Below are 27446 nucleotides of genomic sequence, written 5' to 3' on the forward strand. Positions count from 1 at the left end.
AACAAGGTCAGCAGCAAGGGATCGTGGTGACCTGAGGTTTGGGTTTAGTGTTTTTTGTAAACACAGCTCAGCCTTGACAGATACGATGAGGACTGGATGAACTCTGCTTTTAAACCATGTGCACAATAAGTGTGTGTGAACAATTAAAAGCAACTTACACAAAATTGTAATTTGTCCATTTACACTTAACCACAATAACCAGAAATACACACACATATATAAGAATTAGCTTCAGTTAAGGGGAAATGATGACAACAGAGACAATGTAAAAACATCTACAATTATTTTATTGCCAAACTAAAACTGTCCCTGCTATATACACTTTACAAGCTACTGTAAATATGCATCACAAATATAAAAGGTTTACATTTATATACATAATTTATATAAAGCCACGTCTTATTCACCAAAATCCATATACCTTATTATTAATTTATAGTTGTGTCATTTCCATAAATTTATGTCTTGAGCAACAGCTATAAGAAAATATCACATAGATTTATTTAGGTACATGAAAAATGCATATTTGATATACTGCGTCTGCTGTTTAAAAGCTAAAGGCATTTTAAAGCAGTAGGTAGTCGGTTGTTATTTTGGCATGATCCCTTCAAGTGAAGAAAAACTCTGCTTGCTAAATATGACAAAACCAAACCTTTGTTTACACCACAACAACCACTGCAAATACATGTGGGAAAACAAGGGGCGGAGGTGAATGCGTGCACTAAATATTTCCTCTGCTGTTGTTTATAATTTATCTGTAAAAATCAGGAATCAAAACTGCCAAACAAACACAAAATAGAGTAATATATAAATAAAATGAGAGAAGTGATGATTTGTGCCAGACCTTTCTGACGCCTGAGATACAATATAAAGCCATCATTGGGGAAGAGCAGCTAGTGTTTGTGTAGTTTGTGCTTTTTTTAAGCTTGTTCCTTTGTGATCTGTGGTTCTATAGAATAAAATGCTCCTTTAATCTGTAGCAAGTGTACTTATATGCAGGTTGTTAGTGCTATTATGGGATGCAAAATTTGCCTGAAGAACTACTGACAGTATCCATCCACATCCCTCAGTTAAGCTCAAAATGAATACATCATCATCGACAGCACATCACAACAGTAATGTCTGGAACATTATTTCATGTAGCATCTTTTAAGAAGGGCTTTATGATACTAATATAACATTAGAATAACTAGAGCACAGAATGGGACTTCAATACACGTCACCATAGGATGCCAAGTGTACAGTATTACAACAACATCCATGTATGACAGCGTCAGCAGGAAAATCTGTTACTGTGCAGTTCACTATACGACTACAGGACAGACTGGACACAACGGCATGCAAAACATTAACCTCGAGTCTAAATACTCAACAAGGGTGAAAGCAGATCAAAATACTACGAACCAGTACGGCAAATACGTTACGACAGAATCAAAAGACCATAATACATCTTCAAATTAATTAATCAAAACTTGTTAAACGCCGCCAGCCCACCTGTGGGCTCATGTTTGCAAATTCATGTTGCTTGGCCAGGCATTGTTCAAATCAAGAGCAATTTTGGGGTCATCCACATTATTTAAAAAAAAGTAATAAACCCGACTTACCCTTAGTGGTGTCTAGCCAGGATTGTTTCTGGTTTTATTTGCACAGGTTATAGGTGTTCATTGTCCATATAGCTTCAACCCTGGACAAGCAAGACTTTCTGCATGGCTAGACACCATATTTTCTCACTGACTACAGTAAAGTGGAGTCTCTGCTGGTTGTAAGACCACAGCTTTAATAAATGAGATATAAACTGTTAATTAGTGAGCTTTTTTTTAACCTTTGTACAGGGCCCAGCTAGCTGGTTCCCCCAGCTTCCAGTCTTTATGCTAAGCTAAGCTAACTGGCTATAGTTCAAGTAAGTAAGTAAGGGTGTTTCCCAAAAATTCACTGAAGCTTCCAGAGAAGCCTTGAAAAACATGACGTGTTGGGTTTAAATGTTCACTAGACGTGGTTGTCACCAAGTGTTTAAACACGTACATAGAGAATATGCGACATTATCAGTTAATTCAACAATTTAAGTGTGAGTGAAAAGTGATTTCTGAATTTAGAAGAATGGGATGAGAATTTGAAAAAGGGGATATCAATAATTTAAGTGAAGAACGATGAACTGTCGGGGTTAGCTTGAGCTGTATTTATATTTAAGGTCACAGTTTGGCTTATATGTGCTGAGAGTTATATAAAGGGAGGTATGAAATCCTGAAAATCAAGCACTGTATTTTACCAAGTATTTAAAATACTGTCAGCTGTAACACCTTCCATTATCTATATACTGAAAGCTGAAACTGATATCATACATAATGTATTTGGATCATTAACTTCATAATATACAGTAAGTTAAATATAGTTCATTTGAAATTAAAAACATAGATATAGTGGCTAAATAAATATACGCTCCTGTTCTTTATGTTTGTGTGCTGTTGCAAATGCTAAAAGGCACAAAGGTTTCTGAAGAAGGTTAGCTGACCTGGAACGAAAGCTTCGACCGTGTTACAGGCTACACTGCATAACATCTGCGGCAGCTGACAGATCAGGACGTGAAATGCCACCTGCGCTCTAAGGCCTTAAAGCAGTTTTCATGTGACACCGCGGCGAACAGGTCAGAGTGCTGCTGGTTCAGGGTGAGATCATCTGACGGTTTGTGTGTCTCGTTCATTTGTGTAAAAATAACTTGCGAGTTATTCACGTCGTGCCTTCCCGTCCTCAACCTGACAGACACTCATGTCTTGTTTTTCTGTACAGTACCAGCTGTAGAAGGACCATTTTACCATCATGGTTGCACTAACAGATGGTAATGGGGAAAAAAAGACCCTGCTCAGTCCTGATTATTCATAAAAACTGCATTACTATAGCAATACATTAAGTTTAATTATAGAAGGCTGTTATGAAAGGATTTTGTTCAGATATAAGTTACAAAAAGCTAATTTAACTTGATCAACATCAGAGTGATTCCAACCCACATACTATACTTGATATTGTGTACTGTTACAAACCCCCAGGCTCTGTGCTGGGCAGCCCTGTAGTGTGTTCCCACTGGCAGCGACAGTGCCCCCCTCAAAATGACCAGTTCTTTTTTTCCCCCGTTCCAAAGCTCACACACCCTGAAGCAGCATCTAGTGGCCTCCTGCAGCATGGCCGCCCCCTGTTGTCCAGTCGATGATTATGAAGCTCAGGCTCATCACCATGAAGGAGACGCCCAAAGCGGCGAAACAGGCAGCCTGAGGACGAAGGCAAAAACGCAGCAGTGGCGCAGAAGCTTTAGTTATCAGGAACTCTGCTGTGCGAATATAGTGTGACAAAAGCCTGTATCGCACAGGACAATCACCAAATCAGCGTAACGACTGACTGAAGGCCTCACCAGTATCTTAGGAGTGGAGGTCATGGGTTCGTCGTCTTTGGGAACGATGCGGATGTAAAAGACAGCGGGGAAGATGAAGATGAGGCAGGGAGCTGACGTGGCACCTGAACAGAGAAAGGGAAAAGGCTGATTACACACACAGCGTGCAGCAGCGTATAGAAGGTTTTATTGATCATTTTCAGGATTGATTTCTTTTCTCTGATTAACACAGATTTCTTTAAAAGATCTGTTTTCAGCTATATTTCACACACGCATCACGTACTGTGTTTAACCTGCTACGGTAACGGTTTATAGCAGTCAAAATACATTTCTAATATCACTGTGGTGATATTGATACAGAATGAGTTCAATTTCAGGTCAACCTCAGAATATTGATTTTTGGGATTGGAATGGTGACGTTTTAGTGCCAAGGGCAATCTGAACAGTGTCCATCTGTATATTAGTTTGTCCTGGTTTGGTGATGAGAGACAGATTATTTTAAACAGATTATTTTAAAGATAATCCATAATCCATTAAAAATGATTGAATACTACGACCATCAAAGAGATAATCTTGCAATCTTTTGGTGAGATAATAACCACTGCTTTTCAGTAACTCTGGGTCACTTGTGCGTTTGTTTGTGTACTTACTTACTTGTCCATTTCTGTATTATTTTATTTTGTATGTGCCAATTAATGGGCAACAAGTGTCGCTTACTTTATTTCTGTTTCTTTTAGATTTTTTACGCATAACTATGTCTGTATAGTTCCTTTTTGAGGTGTCTTAGTGGAATAAAGAGAAGTCTGAAGCCTGAAGTCTGTATTTAATGAAGAGGACAGTCTACGAAGGTTCATAAAGTCTTGTGGCTATAAAAAGTGAAGGGAAGATTAAAATCTCCATTTCTACCTTGAGGTGTTACATTAACGCAAACCTTAATCAAGCACTATTCAAACACTGCACAGCTCTTTTTATATTAAAACATATATATTTTACACATTATTACTCTAAATTTCTATTTTATAGGTAAGAGTCTTGCCTCGCAGCACTTTTTCCTTTTTCTGTTCTCTTACTGTGTTTACTGTGTCCGTTATGCACCAAAATACGAAGGCAAATTCCTCTTATGCTGCCAATAAACCTCCTTCTGATTCAGAAACAGCTGCCTAATGCAGTCGTCTGTGAGTAATGTTCCAGAAGGGCTGCTGTGCAGATTATATTATTAGGTTGTTGTATTCTTGTTTTATTTGATTTTCACCTGTTTTTCAACTCAAAATGAACTCAGATTCCCAGATTGCGAGCTCTAAAAATACAGAAAGGTTGCTGCAAACAGCTCGATATGTTGCGTCATCTGATTGTCTTTCTGTTTCCGTGCATGCGTGTGTTATTCAAGCGAGCTCTGTACATACTCCCACATGTGTACTTAAATGCATGCACATGTTTGTCAGAGCAGAATCTGTTGCTTTGAAGATGCCCTCGGAGGTCCTTTAACTTAAATGTTTTCGACTTTCATCTCTAACCTGTGAAACATGACCGCCAGTCTGAGGACAGAGCATGACAATAATATTGACTGAGGTTGTCAGTTTGTCCGAGGGCAAACATGCACTGGTCACGTTTTTTAGTTTTGCTTTTAATGGGGCTGGAACTAGAACGCCTGAGTCAGACTCTGTTCAACAAGAGGGTTCAGTTTGTAAACAGGGACAGAATAAGTAAACCATGATCACATCATGTGTAGAATGTAAGATCCAGACAACTGGATAAACAAGGCCTGGACGAAACATTCCATGCTGTTTTTGATTATTTTTCTAGTGTTATTGAGGTAACATATATGATAGTATGTCGGCTCCTTGTATACTTGTGTGTTTCATGGTGATGATGCATCTCGGGAAGTCCTCCTTAAAATGATTTGTCTTAAACTACTTTTTAAGAGTAAAATTAATCACTTTTCAAGAACTTAAACCAAAAATTCCAAAACTCTCGAGGCCTTTATCATCACATCTAAACTGTTACTATAAATGCAATTGCAAAAAATAAAGCTAAGAATTCCTTCATACCCACAGCAATCAGTGTATATTGTCTGTGTGTTTATTTCATCAGCTGTTCATATCAGCTTTGATTCAAATATCAAAACAGTTTTGGTCTACTTGATTATGTTAAAAATCAAGACTTTTTCAAGGATGTTCCAATTCAAGCACCCTCCTAACCATGACAACAAAATAGTTAAAATTAAGCATTTTCCAAACTTTCAAGACTTATTAAGAACCCTGTTAAGGCTAACAGAAGGAGCTAATGACCTGATGGCTGTTGTACTAACCAATGATGCCGAAGATGCCCAGAATGTTAGGAGCAAATATCACCAGCATGTTGATGAGAGTGAGCAAAATGAGAGCGATGGCAATGTGACGCAACCAGTTGAAAGACTTGGTGGGGAACAACATCTGCTGGATGGCCCTGCGTACCTGTGGACAGACACAGACAGACAGGATTCGATAAGGAAATAACACCACGGTGTCTTATTCGCCGAGGGAACAAATCAGCGACAGACTTACAGGGAACAACACAATGGGGACAGTCAGCGTCACAGCTGTCAGGACAGCCACTCGCACGCACAGGATCAAAGTGTCGTAAGGGTCGATCCGGCTGTAAGTGTGCAGCAGTTCAGGCTCCACATTGTCTGTAGATATACAGAGAAAAAATACCTTATGAATAAAGTTTCCTCATGTGAACATCACGCTGTAATAATGCCCATCACCACAAGTGGGCGCTTGAACTCCATGTGCAGTTAGAGGAGCTGAGCAGAGTGAGCAGAGAACCTGTTCCAGGTTCTGTTTTAGTCAGTACTAACAAATATTAACATGAATACTCCATATCATTATATACTAAACAACATACAGTGAATTAAGATCATAGATTGAGACATTTTTTTAAAAACCCAGGGTGACTTTCTCCTCTGAAAATAGTGACATGTGGTATTTTGAAAAGTTGCACTAGGGGAAGGTTTTATGTAAAACTGTAGTTGTCTCATTTGATTAAATCACAAATTAGAGCTGCAATAGAAAGCAGCATCCCCTTATCACAATGTCAGACCCTGTAGATTCTTCAATTTGGCCCAAATTATTATTTTTCCTCTAATATGGCAACCAGTAGGAGACTGTGCACAGGAGGTAAAAAAAGTAAGTAAGTAAGAGTAAAATAAAAACATTATTCTGAGGAAGCACGTCATCCATATAAACCTGTACTTACCAACAATGAGTGAATGTGGTGCTACATAAATCTTTTTTCATGTCATTTCTAGATAAAAATGTCTTTTAATATGTCTTTCTTTTATCTGGTCTTATGATATGGGTTTAATTTGGACGTTTTAACGATTCAAGACAAAGACGGTGTGATTTACGTTACATTAATGCAAATCTTTATTGCATACATTGAACTATTCAACCTTTGTTCCCCCCACCCAAAAAAAGCATCTCTCTGTTCTGCTGCCTCTAAGCCAAAGCAGCACTCCTTTTACATTATTCCTTCAGCAGCAAGAAATATCTACCGCTGCACTGACCATCTGATTTTTGCATAAACATTTGTATGTTTCCGCTGATACTGTAAACACAAACTCCAGAAGGGTGCCAGGGACAACTGCTCTCACCTTTAAAGGTCAGGTAGCCAAAGAGAGCAGCCAGAAAGTACATGGTGTACATGACGAAGATGGAGATGTTGGACACCTGCTGCATCCTCTTCTTCGTTGGACTGAAATCAGAGAGTTGTGTGAATGCCACATTCTGCACCGACACGTTATCAAATATTGCAGGTGGCAGAGGGGTGACTCACTTGCGGAGCTCGGTGTAGATGGGGAGGACCTCGGGGTGGCAAACAAAGGCGAAAGCCAAGATGGGAATGGTGTATGCAGTCTGTGGAGAACACATAAAAGCATGACTTTCTATGATTAGCAGTGCAGCCGAGCCTTCCAAAAGAAGAGAGAGCTCGGGCTGGAGAGCACCCTTGCACACGTCAACATGTGTGGTTCAAAAATAATCCAGATAAGGAGGCTCTACCTTCACCTCGGCCGCCTACCTGTGAGTTGATGGTGAACAGGCGCGTGGAGCAGTGGGAGTCGTCATCCTCGTGAACCAAGCCATTGCTGTACTCGTGGCCGTGGCTTGAAGAGTTCAGGCTGAGGTGAGCGGCAGTACCGTTGGCCGAGAACTCCTCGAATGGGCAGGTAATCTGGAACTTCTTGTAGATAACCTGCAAAAAAAAAAAAAAAAAAAAAAGCTGGAGTATAGTCAAAGACACAATGATGAGGGGATGTGTCAGAGCCAGTAAACAAGGACTCTGGATATTCACCGCCAAGCTTAGCAAAGCCATTTCACATCAGATTAGTGTGACTCAGTCTCTAAGTACTTGGGTTTTACTCTCAACCTTTGATGTGTCTAAGCAGCTCTTACATTCGCCTTATCAAACATAGACACATACCACTGGAAATAGAGACGAGGGTGGGAAAGAGATGAAGGTGGGAAAGTGAGTAACGTGTGTGCCAAGATGACATGCCGGAGCAAATGAGCCCCCTTGTGAAGAGCCACTGTGATGATGTGCCACAGAGTGAGCTGGACCAACTTACAGCGCTGAGGAAAAACACCATGCAGCTGAGAGAAAATCCACTGGTGTAGCCGAGGTAACCTGCGAAGAAAGCGAAGGAGAGTTAACGTTACAGCTCCTGAAACCGAACTGAACAACTGTTCTATGAGCGAGGCATCTGTGAGAAAACACGCCAGAACGGCCTCGCAGCACTATGAGACCAGAAAGAACACGTTGACTTTGTGCAGCCATGAAAATCTCAGGCTGGAAGAGAGGCTGTGATCATCTCAGGGAGAATGACGTCTAATTGGACACCTGCTGTTCCCACTAGCAGCAGTAAAGACCTATACTAATTGCTTGACTTCAAGGTCAGCCCTCACTCCATCAAAATGTCATTATCTAAGTTGGCTCAAAGCCAAAAGAAAACATAATCTTCATTAACAAATCCTAAACATGGAAAATGTTTTGGCAGAAGAATTTGGCAGTTCAATGTAAACAGCTTTGAAATACAACGGAAAAGAACAAAACTACTTCAAATTAATGGAGCTTAAGGATCTAAGAGTTGTAACAGGGTTCACAGCAAAGCTTGAGTAAAAACAGACGATGCTCCAGAGTGGCAGAGACGTGAAAGGACCTCAGAAATGAACAGCCAGAGACAGGAACTATGGCCACAGAGCAAAAACTGGAACTTATGGAAGTCCATTTCCATCAGAAAAGGAAAAAAATAGACAAGGTTATGCATGATTAAAATAAAAAAATACACTCATTGTAATTCAAAATAATGAGCTTGGAACTCAATATTTGATCATTTTAACTTTAACTTTTCTTTTTTTCTTGGCAGAAAAGGGCTTCCATAGATGCAGGTGTAGTTCCTAAAAAGGCTCCTGGATAAGTTCACGTGTCCCCTGCTTGACCACATGTCAAGTCAAGTCAGACACACAGATAATATGTCTCCTTCACACCAGCTACTGCAGACTAATAGTCCACGAAACATGTCCAACTGTGCCAGCTCTACTCACCGAGCTGCTTCATTAAAGCCAGGGGCAGGATGATGCTGGCAGAGACCATGATGACCAGGTAGTTTCCATTCAAGTACCACAGACTGTTTGGAGAAAAAGAATCGAGTTTACTTTAGTGAGCTCAGTATTTCAAACACTGGCACAGAGACACAATACGCAGAGACGGGACAGAAATAGAAACAGTGTTAGATGGTGAGAAAACGTTCAGTGAAACTGTTGGTGCTGCTTTTTCTTTAATCACAGAGCACTCGTTTGAGGTTGTTAAAAATCATCAGGTCCAAATGGTTCATGTGCTGCGTTCATGTGCCAGCAGCGACCCGCTGCGAACATCACTGGCCTCAGTGATGGTGGGAAAAAAACGTGTCTGCTTATGTTGCTCCGGAATAGACCGTTACATAACTCTGATGACTTATGTGACAGTTCATAGTTGCAGAAAAGGAAGACATAGTGGAGCCTAAACAACACAGCACTGACCGAATCAGTGAATATTACCAATGTCAGCTTGTTCCAACACAACTTCACCATATCTATGCATATTACTCACCCTGGACCACCCAAAAATAGTTGTATATGAGGATGGAATGACATCCAATCTCAGCCCTGCTTTCCCTTCAATCCAGTGAAGCCTGCACATCATGTGTGTTTTTAACACACGTGGCCACGTTGGTGCTGCGATGCAGATCTGTTGCCAAGTGCCTCACAGGCTCTGTGTCGTCCTGACCTCGTCTTGTAATACGAGGATAAAATGACATATTTCGCCAGCTTTGAATCAGTCCCTGCGCTGGTGTTTATGGTAAATAGACGGTATTTGGTTAAACAGCTTGTTTATTGTCATGTGAACAGAGACCTGATTCAGTCCTTGAGGTGGGCAAAAACCAGTTTGCTTAATGGAGCAGAAAAGACAAACTGTCCTTGCGTGTCTGACTCGGGGAAACAAATTTAATCCGGGAGCAGAGAAAGTAAATCTCAAACATCAGCAGCTGTAGACCTGATTGGGAGCGTCGGCAACAGGAAGCTTATCGAAATGACTGTCGGACCATTAAAGACCACTGTCGCCTAAATCCTGCGTATAGAACCGTCTTTGTGTCCTACAGCCCCTCTTTAAGCTGCTAAGCCTGTTATTCTTAACCCTATGAACAAGACACAAGCAGCGGGATCAGCTGTCTGCCTACAGGCTGCAGCATACATCTGTGAGACCAGCTCTCTCTGTGTGTGTGTGTGTGTGTGTGTGTGTCCCTTGAAAGCAGGGAAAGTCACAGGAATCACAGGTCACGTCCTCTTTGGACGTTTGGTCAGTAGGTCATCGTAGACGATCAGCTTTCACATGAGAGATGAAACGTGGCCGCTATCCAGCAGCTACTGTGGGGTCCAAGCCCCAAGTCAAATCTCAAGCCAGTTGAGACCAATCCAAGTCAACCTTCGACTCACACAGGACAAGTCCAGGTCAGTGTTAGACAGGCCTGCCTCGCACTGACAAGAGCACTGACGAATTCATTCTTATCTCATTTTATTTTTATTTTTATTTTTTACTTTACAGTGTTAGATTTAGAGGATCCCGTAGTGTCAAATATTTGCATCTGCATCAATAATCTAGCATGTCGTCATGAAGTCGTCATGGAGCGGTCAAGTCCAGGTCAAGTCTCAAGTCCAAATATCTGACCCCCCCCCCCCCCCCCCCCCCCCAGCCCCACCCGCCCGCCCGTCACTCATTCCGCCCTGTTCTCCTGACGCCATGCATCCGAGCAGCGCCGGGCGCTTTGAGTGGAAATGGACAGTGTGTGTGTGTCTCGGCTGTTGAGAGGCGGCCCCGAGCTGACCTGTCCGTATGCTGGGCCTCGGAATTTGGCACCCGTGTTACACCACCTGCTGCTGTCACTTGTGTGTGTGCATGTGTGCGTGTGTGTGAGTGACATAGAGATAGTGAGAGTCACAACACTTCATTTGTCAATTTTGATTGCAGCTAAGCCTCCCACCCCGATATAAATACACACAAACACAGATATATGAATTGGTTTATCCCACTCCAACATTAATCAGTGATAAAGGGGAGCACGCCCTTCGGAAGGCTTAGCATGTAAGAGGTTTTAAAAGGCACGGCATGAAAGCGGAAAAACACGCTGCACGTGGCGGCAGTCAAGACAATAGAGACTCAGGTCAGGCCACATGCTTAGATGGATATCTAGTGTAGAGACTGTTTATCACACATGCACTCTGTGTTGTATGTTGCATTAAATTTTTTGGGCCTGAGATGTTTTAAAGAGACGGCTGCTGCAGTGGCTGCAATCCATTTTGAGCATGAGGTTTGTTTTTAGATCGGCAGTCCTCCGTGGCCTTAAGCAGAGCGTCTGTGGCGTGACTCTTACGTGAACACTGCTTGCAGACAGTGCTGAGGGTTTATGTTGTATGTATACATAACTGACAGATAACACCCTACCATGGGCCCCCGTTGCTCGGCCAATTACAAGCTGCGACTCTCATCACACCCCCACACTCACTGAATCAATGAATGGCACAGACTGAAAAATTCACTGCCCACATAGTCTTCCAGGCCCCCCGGCCGCTGCACGTAGTGCCTGAGCTCCAGGACAGCAAAAGCACTTAAATGATTATACTCACTCAGAGTTGGGATCTGCGTTCAGGAAGGCCTGGATGACCAGCGGTAACTCGGATTTCACAATGTACAGGTAGCTGGACATAGCTGTAGCAGGCGAGACAGAGAAAAAATGTGTTTGTATAAGTGACGCAGCAGAAGCTACTACTGAGGACACTGACGTCAATGAACTGGTGTTTTAGCAATGTGGGGAAAGCTATGTTCTCCAGTTTGAAAAGATTAACACATGGTGCTATTTCAACAGCAGATTTTAAACTTGATATATTTCAATTCAACAGCTCTTAGGTTGATAAGAAGGACGGTGCTACCCCAGCTGAACTGTATTGCTTTGAAACAACATTTATACCTTAATGCTGGGGTAAAAAACTAGAGCTGAAACAATTAATCCATTCCATCGACAGCGAAATAACCGACAAATTATAGACTAATTGTTTATCATTTCAGTCATTTTCAAGCACAAATAACACACATTATATTGTTCCAGCTTTCTAATTGAGAATCATGCTGCTTTGCATTGTTGGACAAGATAAACAATTTAATGAACACATCCTCTGAGGCTTTGAGGAATCATTTTTCACTATTTTCCAACATTTTAAAGACCAAACAATTCATTGATTAATCAAGCACATTGATCAGAAATGAAAACAATTGTTAGTCGCAGACCTAAAACTTACAAAAAAATACAAATTAACATTTAAATGTCTAAATAAAATACAAAGAAATCAAACCATTTTTAAGATGAACTGGACTACAATCCTGACAAAGGTGTGTTACTGGCCCTGGTGAGCCAATCATAACACCAGTCAGTGACTCATGTACAGTTATTGTACTAACTTGGAGCTGAAAAAGCTTTCTGAAAACCCCTGTAATCTATCTTTGAGCATACAAACTGAACCTATCACGCTGCTGAATTTACTTAACATCAGTCTAACAAAGCTGTGGTGAGAAACGACCAGCGATACATCCTGACCAGAGAGAGGGAGGAACTTTTATTAATACCAAGCAACCCCAAGCTGGGGACGCAGCTGTGTGCCAACAGGTCTCCTAATTTTTGCTCTTAGCACATCCCCATATTCGAAACACATAGCCAAAAACAAAAGCCAAAGTAATACCCGTGGCTCAGGTGAATGGAGCTGTGTGTGTGCTTGGATAAGGCGGACATAAACTCTAAATCATCTAATTGTGTCTAATTCACGTTTTCTGCGACAGGGCTTTCGTACACAGACGACACATTTGGAAACACATGAATCACCTCACCTCCAATGTTCTGCAGGGTGATGGCGATACCGGCGGCCATTTTTCCGGGAGTGCCGAAGGCCCTGTACCCCAGCTGCTCATAAGCTCGGATTCCTGTAAACAGATTACAAACAATAACGTTCACTCAGTGTTTGCTGAGACGTCCCTCTGAGCAACACAACACAATACTTTCAAAAAATTAAATAATAAAAAAGATTGTACATCTGAGACTGGTGGGTGGGTGAAGAACGAGTTCACCCTTTAATGCTTGTCTAACCATTGTGAGCTTTGCCACACACACACCAGATTATAGAATAAACGAATTAATGTATTTTTGTTCTTATTGTCAGTTTAGGCCAAGAGAGAAATTCAGCCGACTTCAGTCTGGCACCTAAACAACAATTAAATTGTAATAGGGAACTTTACCACCACTCAGACTATAATTCCCTTTTAGCATTTAATACATACAAGTCAAGAATTGTTTCTATTTCCACTAAATGGTCTTTAACCAGTTTAACAGTATCAGATGTCTCCGTCGCTTTGGCTTGATTTTGCGTCAAAAGTAACAGAACTGTTGTTGCGCAGTTATACTGGATACCATAACCGTGCGCTACGATATAAAGCTACACGGTTTCTTTGCAAAAGGTGGACACATGACCAAAGGCTTACCCACAATGCCAGAGGATTTGAGCAGCAGATGAATGGAGTAAGATGACAAGGCTGCGACTGCAGTCAGAAGAAACCTGCGAGACAATACAGAGGGGAAAGTCACATGTTATACCTCCTCTATGACCAAGTTCTACATCCCCTCTGGGATTCCTCTTCTGGCCATTTCCACATACGTTATGCTCAACCATTTGCATTAAGGCGTGATGTATTGTGCATGTTCTTGCGTCATAAATACACCATTCTACTCAATTGCTTGTTTGTTTAATGAGGGGAAAAAAACCTTTTCATTAAGCCTGAGAAACTGAACTGCAGCGGTGGCTCAGGCAGACGATTTTCTTCTATGTCACTGTCCGGCCATTGCATGAAATTTTAAAGCTGACGCTGTTCTTTGCTTTAAAATGCTAATTGTATTATTGCAACATTGCCCCAATAGTCGAAACAAACATTCAGCACGAAACAAGGCGAGGCATTCATCAAATAATAAGTCATTTTTATGACAGAATAGAAATGTTTCCTGTTGATATTCCTCCTGCACATGGAGGAAAACATCATTTCCCACAACCCCTTTGTTTGAGCTGGAGTGGTCCTCCTACAGAGCTGCAGAGCCCTGAGCAATGAGACTCTCAGGTCAGCATTTCTGATGGGTCAGAGGTTGATCCCAAAGCCATCACCTTTCTCTGACCTTTTCCCCACAATTCTGTGCACTGTAGCCACAACAGAAGTCTTTTCCTCTGGCCCACGTCTGTGAGAACGTCTGGAGGTCCTCTGATTCCACCAGAAAATGCGCAACCTCTCTCAAATCTCGAACAAGCATTTATTCGACGGGTCTGCTTTGTATCTTTTGGAAATATCACATGCAGTGTGACACCTTGTCTAAATGAAGAAATATCCTCCTCTGGATTCTGACGGCCTGGTGAAAAATTCAGCAAGGCGCTGGGCTTTACACACCGGCTCTATTTCTCACCGTGTCTCACTGAAAACACGCAGGCGAGGAATGAGAACGTCTGTTCGTATCTGTGCTGGTGGATCAAGCGTTCTCTTGACACTCAGGCTATAGTCCCCACCGAGGCCACAAAGAGGTGCCACCGAGGCAACATGGACCAAACATCAGAGCAAAACTTTGTACGAACAAAGCCCTATGAGCATGTTGTGATTAAAACATATGTCAAAACAACAGTGCAGTATACTGTGAAATCTGCATCATCGCTAATTGCTAATTTAGAGATATAAGTGCTGATTTAGAGATATGTAGGCCATGAGAGCGTTTCTCTTGAAATAATATGGGAATAATGAGGATCATGTGCCTAGAAAGCTTGTTTGCTTTCCAGGAATTAAGCTTTCCTGTTGAAAGAGCTGCTTGCCTTCCATCCCATAGAAATTGGGGATCAAACAGATTGCATTATATGCATGAACGGCGCTGTTTTAAACCACAGACCATAACCAAAAAAGCAATAGAGTGAGATAAAATATAATGAAAATTCATCTAAAGATGAAGTAGAAAATAAGAAGTGACGACGTAAAAGCAACATATGTTTTAATATTGACTACTATATTGAAACTGCAATACCTGCAATATCTTTTCATGCAACTTTCTACTAAGATTCGACACTTTATACAAGTACAGCTGAAACGATTCGGCGATTGATCCGTTTGTCAACTGACAGAAAATTGGTATCTGCATTGATAACTCTTTAGTAATTTTTTCATTCAAAAACATTTCATGATTCCATCCTCTCAAGTGGTTTCCTTTAAATTATTACAATTATTTTAATTTTCAGTCACAGGGGACATTTCTCTGCATGGAGTACTTTTACTTTAAATACTCGAAGTAACTTTTTCTGATTACGCTCGTGCTTTTACTAAAGTTAAGTTTTCGAGTACTTCCTCCACCACTGTGAGCAATGCAGAAGCCTCACACAGGGTCTGGAGGTTCAGTTATTCCGACTGCGACCTTTCCGAGGTCAGAACTTGTCAACGAGGGTGGGGACGGGAGCCTGAGAAAAAAGGGATGAATATAGGCGGGCAAATCATGGGACACGATATGCTACAGGACGTCATGACAGGCACTAAATCAGCAGAACTAGCCCGGCCCTTAATCGCACCACGAAGGAGCCCATTCCTGGGTAATCCCTCAGAAAGTACATTAGGAAGTCTCAGGACTTTGCAGGACTTTTGACAAATGATTTTCCGTCTCTTTCAAGTGCATTCAACCATTTAACAGACTCCACCCTTCAGTGGAGCAGTATAGCTATAGGTGCAGGTCCACAGACATGTATGGTATGTTAGGAAACTTCAGCCCATGGCTGCAGCGGGCAGATTCTATCTTATATTTAAGTTTTGTAAATGGCCATCAGTTGATAAATATATTTATTTACTTACAAGAAGAGGAGTATGCCAGTGTTGGCCATGGCATAAGCCAATCCCAGGATTCCACTGCCCATAATAGCATTGCCCAGGTTGAAGACCGACATGCCAAAAGAGGTCTTTCCTTCAAACTGAGGGGAAAAGAAACAATAATATACAATGAATACCAAAATAAGGCTCTTTCAGTCATTTTATGTCTGTAACTTTTACACTTACATCTGTGAAGCGAATAGGTTTCTTTCCATCTGCACTGGGCAGAAATTCCTCATTCTCCTGTCCTGCATCAGGATCCTCAAATCTAGGGGGCAAATTTACGACTGTTCATTCACCTGTCTGTCTAGCCCTGAAAGCTGAGCACTTATCAGCTGCAGACAGTAGTTAAAGTCACATGCTTAATCCATTATTACATGTAATAACATATTTGTATTCATACATATTTGTTTTTTATACAGTACGTATGAAAAACAAATGTGCAGCTATCGCCCCAGACATACCTGACTGTTTGAGTGCCATTTCTGTATTAGGATCCACCCGTTGAGGCAAGCAAAACACAAGGTAAACATGCAAAAAAAGTGAAGATTATGCAGGAATTAAGCTCTTTTCAGTCATATAATTTACATTAAATAATCCAGGATTTCGAACGCGTATAACAAAGGTATACAAAGTGCTTGACGCATGCTGTGTTAAAATGCCATTAACCAGAATGTAAGTGACAAAAGGCAGCCATTCGTCCATTTGAAATAAAGGGAGAATACTCACTGATCCTCCTCCAGCAACGTCTTCATTGGCACACCCACGTCATCTCCGAGGTCGTGACTCTTCCCGTTGGATAAGATGTTCATCTCTGACTGACCGGCTTCCATCGTCCAAGTCGTAACGGACTCTTTTTGGCCTGTGTGAGTTCAGTGAAGATGATCCTTTGAAGTCTGAATATCTGAGTCAAAAGAGGGAGAAAGGACATGAATCATGTAAAATACACTATTCCATGAACATGTCACTGAACTTGTGCAGTTTAAAGGCCCTGAAAACATTTTCTCATTTTGATTTTTATTGTGGTCTTTTCAAGTCTTTTCAAATACGATGCTGTCCGCCAAAGATCAGAAAGTTTGGTTTTTCATACCAAAAAGCCATTTTTGCTTTTGTCTCTGCTCCTCTTGCTGGTCTGAACTGAGTGGGACTGCATTGTAAAACGCTGATGTCACATATTTCATATTTATTTTGTTGATGCCATTGAATTTACATTTTTTTTTGCCTGATTGTAATTACAACCCACATCCAAAACAGTTGAGACGCTGTGAAAAACATAAATAAAACAGATCTTTTTTGATATATACTCAATTAAAAACAGTACAAAGTCAATACATTTAATGTTTTTTCTCATCATTTTCAATGATTTTTGTAAATATCTGCTTATTCTGAATTTGAAGTTGGGACAGGAGCAACGAAAGACTTAAAAAGTTGTGGAATGATCCAAAAACAAGTGTTTGGAACATTTCACAGGTAAACAGGTTGATTGGTAACAGGTGATAGTATCATGATTTGGTATGAAAGGAGCATCCTGGAAAGGCTCAGTCATTCACAAGCAAAGACGGAGCGAGGTTCAACACTTTGTGAACACATGAATGTATAAAGGATGTTACATGGGCTTGGAAACACTTTGTAAAACCATTGTCAGTAAACACGGTCCATTTGCAAATTATTGCTTTCAGAGAGTTTTTGTGTTAATGTAGTGGCTTTGCTGGTTTCAATAGGCGTCATGAATCGTTATATTCAATATTTGTCTGTGCAACAACTGGGTAGCGATGACTCAGCTCTACTGTTGACACAGTGACTTCCAACATCCGAGACCTGACCTCATTCATTCACTCATTCAATCTGTTCACCGAAACTTTTGCAATGCATACCTACGCCAACATGAATGCTACGTAGCTATAAATGATCAAAGGCTGAGGTTAAATGCTGGCAAATGCTTATGCTTTACCAGAACTTCAGTACAGAGCAAAGCAAACAAGTCCAGGCCACGCGGTCAAAGGTCAAGGTCTATTTGAGTTTTTTGTTACTTTTGTTTGCACTTGTCTTTAGTGCAGTCAATGTCACAACCCTGTAGATTCTCAGCGTTACTGCTCAGCGGTCTTTATGACGAATATAAGCACAATGTCATCAAACAAAATGCTAAATCACTCACAACAACAGGCCAAATTACCAAGAAAGCAGTTTGCAAAACAGTCATTACTGTGAGCTATAATTATACATTTCAGCAGTGTTTTTCCTTAATGAGCAGGGGTTTCTCCAAACATGAAGACAGAAAGGAGGTGTACCACCATAGCTAATCACATTCAAATTCACATTATTAAAAAGTAAGACGTACCAATAATATGCCATTACCTCCCTAGACTGCAGTGACACACATGAATCCTCTTCTCTTTTTCACAGTGTGAACTCATAGAGACAATGGTGCGTTGTTAGCTGCTTCCGCTATACAGCAGCTCAATTGTGCTCACGGTGTCCTCTCAGCTGAGTGTTGCTATTGCTATTCATACTGTACAGCTACAGCGAGCCATTGATACCATTCCACTGCAACTACAAGAAGGAATAAAACAACACTCTAAGTACAATTATCAGGTACAGAGGCCTTTTAATGAATGACTAATTTCCCATAATAAGAAAACTGGCAACATTTTATATTGAGCTGCACATATTCACCATTAATGTGCATATCAGCATGCATATTAGGAGCATATCTCTTCTTTATTAATCCTTATAAAGTACTTCTTAAGAGGCAATATGCTCCTAATACACATGCTAATAATTCAACTAGTTAATGGTGAATATATGTACCTTAATATAAAGTTTTATCAAAAAAATCAATCTTATTTAAACCTGAAAAAGTCCCGTACCGGAGCTGCAAGCGTAAAAGCTCCGAGTGTCAGTACTGTGCTTTGCAACAGCAGGCTTTGATAGTGATCATTTCCAGACAGACTGACAGAACAAAAAATGTGATGCACATGTTATTTTAAAATGAATCTTATCACACTGTTTTCTATCATCAGCGATAAACAGGCTAATGAGTAGCATCGCATCAAGAAACTGTTCAACTCCTCTCCCTGTGAATAAAAACACTCATTTTAAGAATCTGCCTGTTGTGGCACCGGAGAGTCGAATCAACTGGCGAATTAACAGCAGAAGAGTCCGGAGACTCTCCATTTACAGTAAATACAGCAGGAGGCTCATCACGGAGTCTCGTGATGTTGATGTTTTCCCACCCATATGATCACCGGTGGTGGAGTCAGTTGCACTTCATTTCTGTCTATGGTGGTGAATGTTTGCTAATACAAGCTAAATTGTCCCTGACATGGAAAGATTTTTGAGTTGTTAGTGAACTCAGTGTGTGTTCTCTTAATATCCTGAATTCTACTAACCGGTGGGAAGAAGCTGAACTGTGATGCACGTGTGTTCAACACAGGAAATCAAAGATAAACCGACATAAAAAAAAAACACTTTAAACAGTTTGACAAGCAAAATCAACTTGAACCTTATTCTTTTTTTGCTGATAAAACTGCTTTCATGTGCATTTCCTGTGCAAATGGGTTTCCATTTGACTCATCTGTTTGCTGCTCAGTGAGGACAGCTCAAATATATTACATTTGAGCTGTCCTTATATTTCAAATAAAAATGTTGTGAAGGGAGAGAAGACCTCCTGAGTATCCAAGGCAAAAAGATGAGGACACAGTTGTAGCACAAAAACACAAAAATCGCCACGTAAAAGGTGCGAGGGTCTATAATTTTCTGAGTAATTCTCAAGAAGCTTTCTGGAAACAAATATTTTATTTGGCAATTTGTAGTTTGGTGGTTTTTTTTGTCACTACACAATAGCTCAGCTAAACATGCAAAAAAATGAATTTTGTCTAAAGTTTCCAATGATCGATGTTCTTTCCAGGAAACGCTGATGTCAAACCATTGCTAACCAAACCGCTTTGCAGACCCATTAAATAAAGCATTACCAGGTTTTTCAGTAGTCTCATAAAAACCTGAATCTGAATGAAAGGTGTCACAAGCACAGGTAAATCCAGGACAACTACCACGTGAGTCTTTCCACAATCTGACTCAGAAACACTCGTGATCTAGCGCAGCGTTCCACCTTCCCCCTTTGAGGAGGCCGCAGAGCTTCAGCAGCATTCAAGCAACTGACAGATCTGAAACTCAGCACAAGCCAAGTCTGAGATCATGTAGCTACAGTATGTATTTGCAAAATGAGATCTTTAAACAGACATGGTGCTGGTACTATTTCTGCTGTGTAACTGTATCTGGTGAATCAAAGGTCAGGCTGGACGGTTGAGCCACATGTCCCTCAGGATGAGGAAGATGGCTTGTTAAGACTCAACAGATGTGGTTTATGAAGCGATTACTGTGCTGCTTGGGGACAGTTCCTTATTTGAAGGTAATGAACATGTTTTACCCAAGGAATAATGTTCAGGTGCAGATCTTCTGGCTGTTTGGGTCATCTTACTTTCATTATTTGATTGTGGATATAAATACTGATATTTCAGATTAAACTGGGAGTTGGTGTGATGCTCAGTTTCTGAATTATGCATAAAAATAACACTTGATGTTGCTTCTTCTGATCTACCTCTCTGCACACGCCTTTGTATCCTGGGTGACTCTCCTGCTGACTTCTTGGAACGATAAAGAGGGTTAAAGTTCTATTCAAGACCATCCGCATCAACTTTTTGGAAACCTGACCACAATTATACTTTTTTGGTAACAAGTAAGTAACATGAAGTCTCTACAGCGATAAAACACATGAAATAAATTCCTGTGGGCAAAAACTGCTCAGCTATTTACTGATACTGAATACTGACGCTGTCTGTCTGAGAAAGCACCTTATGGCAAATCCTGCTGAGCGCCAGCAGGGTCACCCTACACTCTACTGCAGCCCATAGTGAGCTCTGTTACATAACAAGTCGGCCCTGAAGAGGCATGAGCGTGAAAAGTCCCATTCTGAGTTACTGAACTTACATGACATTTGAAATGTTTGAACAGGTGGGAGGGTGAATAATGATTAGCTGTTTGATTTTCCAGTCTGGCTATTCGCTGTATGAAACATTTTACTCTTAAAAAAAAAACAACCCATCGCAGTAATCTCCGCAATTAATTCCTATCTCTTCTCGTGTCAGTTGGACACAAAACAGGACCGGCACGGGACAAGCGGGGGGCAGTGGGCAAGCACATGTAGATGAGGAGATGCCCATGTGGTGGTGTATCAGGAGCAGGCACGAGGTTCGGCCAACAGCGCCTGGCAGCACCAGCTCATCTCAGCCACGTGCCTGCTGGGGACAGAGGAACACATGCTCATGTCCCGCGATATCAGCCAGCACCAGAATCACACGTTCTCGTCTGTACAAAGCGGGCGAAGGGGATTGCTTTTGTTTAATGTAAATTCCTGGTGAACTACGGCCTATTTAAATGCACCAAATTTAATTTTTTTGTTGTTGAAATCAGCAAAATTCTTGGGCACTGATTTGTCTCTGTTGCTACTCGGTGTATGTATGCAATAAGAAAGGATTTTGCTCTTTTTGGAATAATAATATATCTAATTTTAAAAGCAATTATACTGTATCAAAAAGTTGATCAGATGATAAGACTGCTCGGTGGGAAAATTACTTGTTACAACAGCAAGAATAAAAGGAGAGGTAGAAAATAACAAATAGACAATAGAAAGCTACAAAATAAATCAACTATAGAGGCTACGTACATTATATACGACAACAAATTGCCTTGTGTTCAGTTTCCCAGTGGAAATTTTTGAATTGCACATGAGTAAGATATGAATAATGTTAGATATAAATTCTGGCAAATTGCACAAATTCTCTATACCCTTCAGCCAGCATGATCACATTACCTTCATCCTCCGATGCGAATGTTCAAAGAATAAACACAAAAACTGACATTTATGCTAACAAGGACATCAGCTTTCTGCATTACCTCCTACTGACAGATACCCAGGGAGCATGACACATAACACAACTCACACACTCACAATTAACCTGCATCAACTCAGCTTTAGAGACAAAGGAAAAAAAATACGTAATCACAAGAATTAGTTTCATGAATGCCACTCATGTTCATTTGAATCTAGAAATGCTTTATTACCACCGTGAATGAATGTTACAATTTAAAGATTTATGTTGGAAATGTTGCTAAACTGGGTCTCTACTTTGTACACAGTGTAGTACACGTTTGAAAAACCCCTGCAATCTATTACACCACCAGAATTAAGAGTAGAATTTAAGAAGAAGACCAAGAACTGACGTATTAGATTAATGAAATCCAGCTACAGTGAAAAGCAAAAGTCATTCATCTCCTTGCAGAAGGTCTTGGTCTTAAAGTTTACATGCATTGGAATGTCGTAGACGTTACATGACAAACAGGTGATTTCCAACATAAAGAAAGTCAAACGAACATTTCATAAAATATAAGCTCTCCATGGAATGACGTGGATTTATCTGTGGGCTCTCACCTCCTTCTCACACACAGGCCGATTGGATCGTCGCAGGGATCATGAAAGGAAGCAGCACCACTAGAGTGCAAACAGGGAGCCAAGATATAATTTAATACGCAGGCCAGCACAACCTGTGTTTACACAAGGACTGTAGCGGAGAATATTAAACTCAGCTGTTATTTAAATGATTATTAGCAGCGTAGCAATAAATAATAATCCTCCTATGTGATCATCAGTCCAGGTAACATGCACCCTGCAGGTGTGGCGTTTGCTGGCCTCCTAACATTAGCCTGTCATTAAATGCTAACAGCAGACGCAAGCGCACACATTGTTTTCTTTTCTGATCAGCTAAGGGAATGACCGATGCGTAAAAGCTTCCGATCATATTTTAGAAAATAACGGTCAGAAGCAAATTCAGCCCGTGTAGCTGACCATGAGCATGCCTTCAAATGCTACAGAGCAGGCTTCAGCTGTAAGAGGTGATCGCGTTTAAAGTTTGTAGATGCACAGCGTCATTACGTTAGATGACTGCAGATGACTGTGAAGACTGGCACATCCTGGATCATGGTTGGAATACAGGACATGGACACAAACACAGGAACGCCTGTACAATGCTGCGTAACACAGTGACACTGTAATAAATCCTGCCTTTGTGACCCTTGTAATGTTTGTTTCACACCGATCAGCAGGCTGGTAGTTATTCTGTAAGTGTTCCAGATATTTTGTCCATCCCCTGAACATAAAACTAGAGAGGAAGTATGCAATGGAAAATTTGCCACAGCCACTTTAAATTTACTAATTTAAAATGGGACTTAAAACGCTTAATTGTACGCTGGTGTCTGCAGTTTCAACAATGAATATGATGGAGAAAATGTTAAAGCTGACTTGCATGAAATGGAAAGAAAAAGACAAAAATATGTTTCTTTCATGTCACATGACATGCATAAAATAGCCAGAAGTATGGACATACAGTAAGCAGACTCTGAGGAACAGCTGAGCTAAGGTGTGATTCATTGTAACAACGACACATTTACAAATACCATCGTTTATTTGAAATTAAGCTAAAGGGAAAGAGCACATGGCAGCATGAAAAGAAAGTGTGCTTGAATCAGTACTTGTTTACTAAAAATACGCCCTTGTTAGTTACATAAGGCAACGGTTTCCTTTCATTGAGTACATGTTGACAGGCTGCAGGGCTTTTTTTCTAAGAAATAGCCTGGTAACCATCAGCTGGCAGCAGGAGGTCGTTTACACTCCAGGCGAGAATTTGTGGCAGCTCTGACACCGAAGCAGGTCTGTCTTCAGATGACAGATGTATTTTTTAAAGTGATCCACATTTTGATATACAGACATATAGATTACTAAGGCTGCACAACATGTTGAATGTGAAGCTCTGAATGTGAGCTAAAAGCAAAACGACAAGTAGTTGCCCAGTAGTAGTAGTTATCACAGGCCTTTATTTGCTGTACATTTTGAAACAGTAATATTCACATTACAGCGGCTATATGGATCAAATAACTACATGTAAAATGTTCTTTGTCATGTCTTTTAGCGAATTGTTTTGGTTTTCTGGCTTGCAGCGGTTTTGGTTCACCCTCACTGCTCTTATCGCATTGTTTTCGGCCGCAGCAAGCAGTTAGCAAGTTAGCAACTAGCTGGTGAACATAGTGGAGCATTCGCTGCTTAAGAGCCAGATATTTCCCAAAAACAGAGCTATAAGGAGAGGAGACAGGCGGACACAAGCACGACTCCAAATGAATGTTAAAGGGGGCTAACAGTTAGCGAACAAGTTAGACATATGAGCGTAAAATGTTCAAATGGTTTATGTTGGCCCCAAATAGCCAAAGTGTATAGTGAGTATAGTACATATGGGTTAACTGCTGACATTCAGTACATCCTAGAGTTTGTGTCTTGTGATTTATTTCCTGTGAGTCTTCAAATATAATAACATATGACTCTCTGCGGATGTTTCCGGCAGCATATATTAACTTGAGAGCATATATTTTGGCACTGATCGCTCCAGTGGGAACAAACTCATGGGAGTGCTGGTGCCATTTTCTATGCATTTAGCTACAGAAAACCACAAAGCATATAAGAGACTCTTTGAACGGACCGAGAGTTATAAGATAAACACAAACGTAGCTTGAACTTTCTCATAAGATGATGAACTAAACATAAACTGTCGGGACAATTTCCAAACAGGGAACTGTTCAGATCTACGGGCCAGCAGGGGACATCGGATTTATTAAAAATGCTCTCAGTGGAACATTCTCTACTTAAGTTCAGTAGATGCAAGTTACGCATTTGAATACGAGATAAAAACAAAGGACGGTGACTTTCCAATGACTTCAATATAAATAGACAACAGCACATGATATGGTCAGGTTCAACCCAATAGATTATGAGCCCCATGACAAAGATAATAATAACAACCTCCAGAGAGCCTGACACTTAACACTGACTCAAACGCAGATATTCACATGTCTCCACTGTGTGACGGAAGACCTCAGCTGGCTGCTTCCCACATGGATAAAACACCGGCCTCACAAGCCACACACCTGTCCCGCTCCTCTTCAAACTCTCAGCCACTTTTATCACTGAACACGCTGAGGTCACTGACCGCAGCCTGGCTTATCTGCCCATTCTACACTGAGGTGAACCCAGCGCCAAAACCCATATAGGGTGTTGGTGTTGAGATAGGGGGCCAAAGTCAAAAACATTCCCCCTCACCTACACGGCCTTGAATATACAGACCCAAGTTCTGTGGCTGGTCCATGTGTGCCTTAATCTGTTAAGCGCTTTCAATCTTTTTGAAGATAATTTAAAGATGAACTTTGCACGAACACTTTGAATTTCAGGTGTTTTCACCAGTGCAACCACATATTTCCATGATGACCACTCGGCACCTTGCATTCAAGCCGCTGCGGGTTTAGTGCCTTGCCTTCCACTATCTTGGCAGCTGCTGCACAGGAATATTCCCACATTTCCACACCCACCGCTTTCCAAACCGTGTGTAAGCTTTTGAAACCTCACACATATTAACACATGCAGAGCCTCCAAAAAACTGCAGCATGAACCCTGATCCTGGAAAGTATGTTCAGCAAAATGAAACTTTGTTTTATTATTATTATCATTATTATCAGAACTGTGGAAACCTGGAGTGACTGCAGAATATTGTGCAGTACAGCAACATTGCGGTATAGACTTTAAGGTGCTAGTTCACTGCAAACTCTGCATTTATCTGTATTGATCAAGAAAAAGATAAAAAGGGCTGCAGCTAACACGTATTTTCATCATCCATTCGTCTCTCCATTACTTTCTTGAGTCATATATTCATTTTTGGTCAACAAAATTGTGAGAATGGCTATAATAATTCCCTGAAGTTCAGTGTGACATTCTGAAATTGTGTCTAAAACCCAAAGATTTTCAGTTCAATGTCATATAAGAGAAAGAAAATGAGCAACTACTCACAACTTAAAAGGTGGTAAATTTGACGTTCTTGCTTGAAGAACGAATATATATATATATATATATATATATATATATATATATATATATATATACACACACACTTTATATAAACACCGCGTCAAACAGGAAAAATGAAGAAGAGAAACTTTCCATGTCTTGAGGCTCAAAGCTGTTCTTGTCTTGTCAGGCACACAATAATAACACAATATCACGCAGGCTCAGTCGGTTGAGAGTGATAATGTGCAGCATTAACGTCCCACACAGGGCGCTCTTCCTCCACATGGGTATATTTAGCCGACAATAACAAAGGCAAAGTGCGTTAAATGGCTGCTGGTGGTGGTGGTTAAAGCGACTGGTGTGTCCATTAGTCGTCTTGACGCAGGGTGATTATGTTAACGCTGTGTGGTAGAGAATTATCTGCACCAGATGAACTAGTAGTCTCTGTCGGATATGGTGTTTGTGGCAGGAGGAAAAGGAAACTGTCCTCACGTTGACTCGGTGCCATGTGGCTTGGACACCACCAGCACACTGAGCTGTACTGCTGAGGAAACTGCAGGCCGATGCTTCATGTAGAGCTGATCTCTTTTCCCAAGAAATTGGCTTCATAAATTAGACTATGGATAAGTTAAGTTTGACAACTGTTGGCTAAAATCACCACCACACAGCACCTGAAAGTAGGAAACATTTACTTTCACCAACATCTGCTTGTGAGTTTATCCAGCTGTTGATTTGCAGAGTTTTTAACTTCCAGCGTGCGCCGGAGAAAGAATGAAAATGCCGCATGAGCCGGACGGACAATAGACGGACAAAAACCTGCCAGTGACTGCTTGAGCCACATGGTCATGACATCTGGACTTGGCGCTCACCGCAGGAGGACCAAACATGCTGTTCTTTCTTTATTGATCACTCCCCCTCAATAGGAAACAAAGCCATATGTTCCTCTATCGAGTGCCATGTGATCATATAGGCTACAAATATTCAGATGTGTTTTACTATATTCCTATGTGACTGTAAAAACAACATAGTCCAGCCAAGGTTTCTATATTTCACGCGCCTCAACCTTCGAGTAAAACCAGTGAAACACAAACATGTCATCTCTGCAAGCACATTTTTTTTTTCCTTTTTCTTACCAAATGTTCCTTTCACGACGCTTTCCAGTTAATTCCTCTGAGGAGCGACACTAGATTTGCTGCTCTCTGTTGATTCTCCTTCTCCTGGCGTGTTTTCTCTGTCTGTCTCTCAGTGGAGGTGGTGAAATCTGTATTCGTGGGTATTTACGCACATTCGGACCGTCGCTCTGTGCCAGCAGCTATAAAATGCGCGTTGGAGGAACGCTCGGCATTGTAAAACCTTCAGGAGCTCAACTGTGGGGGTCGCGTTAGGTCCGCCTCCTTTGCAAACCCCCCCTATAGCTGCGCTGCGATATGTTTCGCCACTAGGTGAGGGGGATGCAAAGGCAATCACAGGACGTGACAGTCACAGTCTTGGGCACGGAGGAATTGCGCAACACAATGGAATGGCACAACAATCTGGCAATGCGTTACGCGCGCAAGAAAATGGTGCGTAAATCACGCAGGTATCGTTGTTAAGTGGCTGTAGGTCACATATGTATCTGCTAATAAGCTGTGCGCATTA

The 27446-nt window shown here is 41.1% G+C and overlaps 1 protein-coding gene across 1 annotated transcript; it reads right to left on the reverse strand.

The window, feature by feature from the left end:
- Positions 1-266: 266 nt before the first annotated feature.
- Positions 267-27230, reverse strand: LOC121617869 (sodium-coupled neutral amino acid transporter 3-like). The gene is made up of 17 exons (XM_041953109.1): positions 26942-27230; positions 16601-16775; positions 16336-16356; positions 16058-16139; positions 15857-15972; positions 13478-13551; positions 12830-12922; positions 11578-11659; positions 8962-9044; positions 7986-8044; positions 7439-7612; positions 7196-7275; positions 7014-7114; positions 5923-6047; positions 5688-5832; positions 3401-3504; positions 267-3260 (listed from the first exon to the last, which is right to left on the reverse strand). Exons 2-17 carry the CDS (start codon positions 16702-16704, stop codon positions 3156-3158), a joined length of 1548 nt encoding a protein of 515 aa, XP_041809043.1. The 5' UTR covers positions 16705-16775; positions 26942-27230; the 3' UTR covers positions 267-3155.
- Positions 27231-27446: the final 216 nt, after the last annotated feature.

Source organism: Chelmon rostratus, chromosome 2, assembly GCF_017976325.1.
Source record: "Chelmon rostratus isolate fCheRos1 chromosome 2, fCheRos1.pri, whole genome shotgun sequence".
Classification (NCBI taxonomy): domain Eukaryota; kingdom Metazoa; phylum Chordata; class Actinopteri; order Chaetodontiformes; family Chaetodontidae; genus Chelmon; species Chelmon rostratus.

Excerpts from the sequence above, each read along its gene's own strand:
- LOC121617869 (XM_041953109.1), bottom strand. The coding sequence starts at position 16,704 with ATGGAAGCCGGTCAGTCAGAGATGAACATCTTATCCAACGGGAAGAGT. Across the intron at positions 16,357-16,600 it reads ACGTTGCTGGAGGAGGATCA|AAATGGCACTCAAACAGTCA; the intron begins GTGAGTATTCTC and ends ATCCTAATACAG. Across the intron at positions 13,552-15,856 it reads ACTGGCATACTCCTCTTCTT|GTTTCTTCTGACTGCAGTCG; the intron begins GTAAGTAAATAA and ends ATTGTCTCGCAG.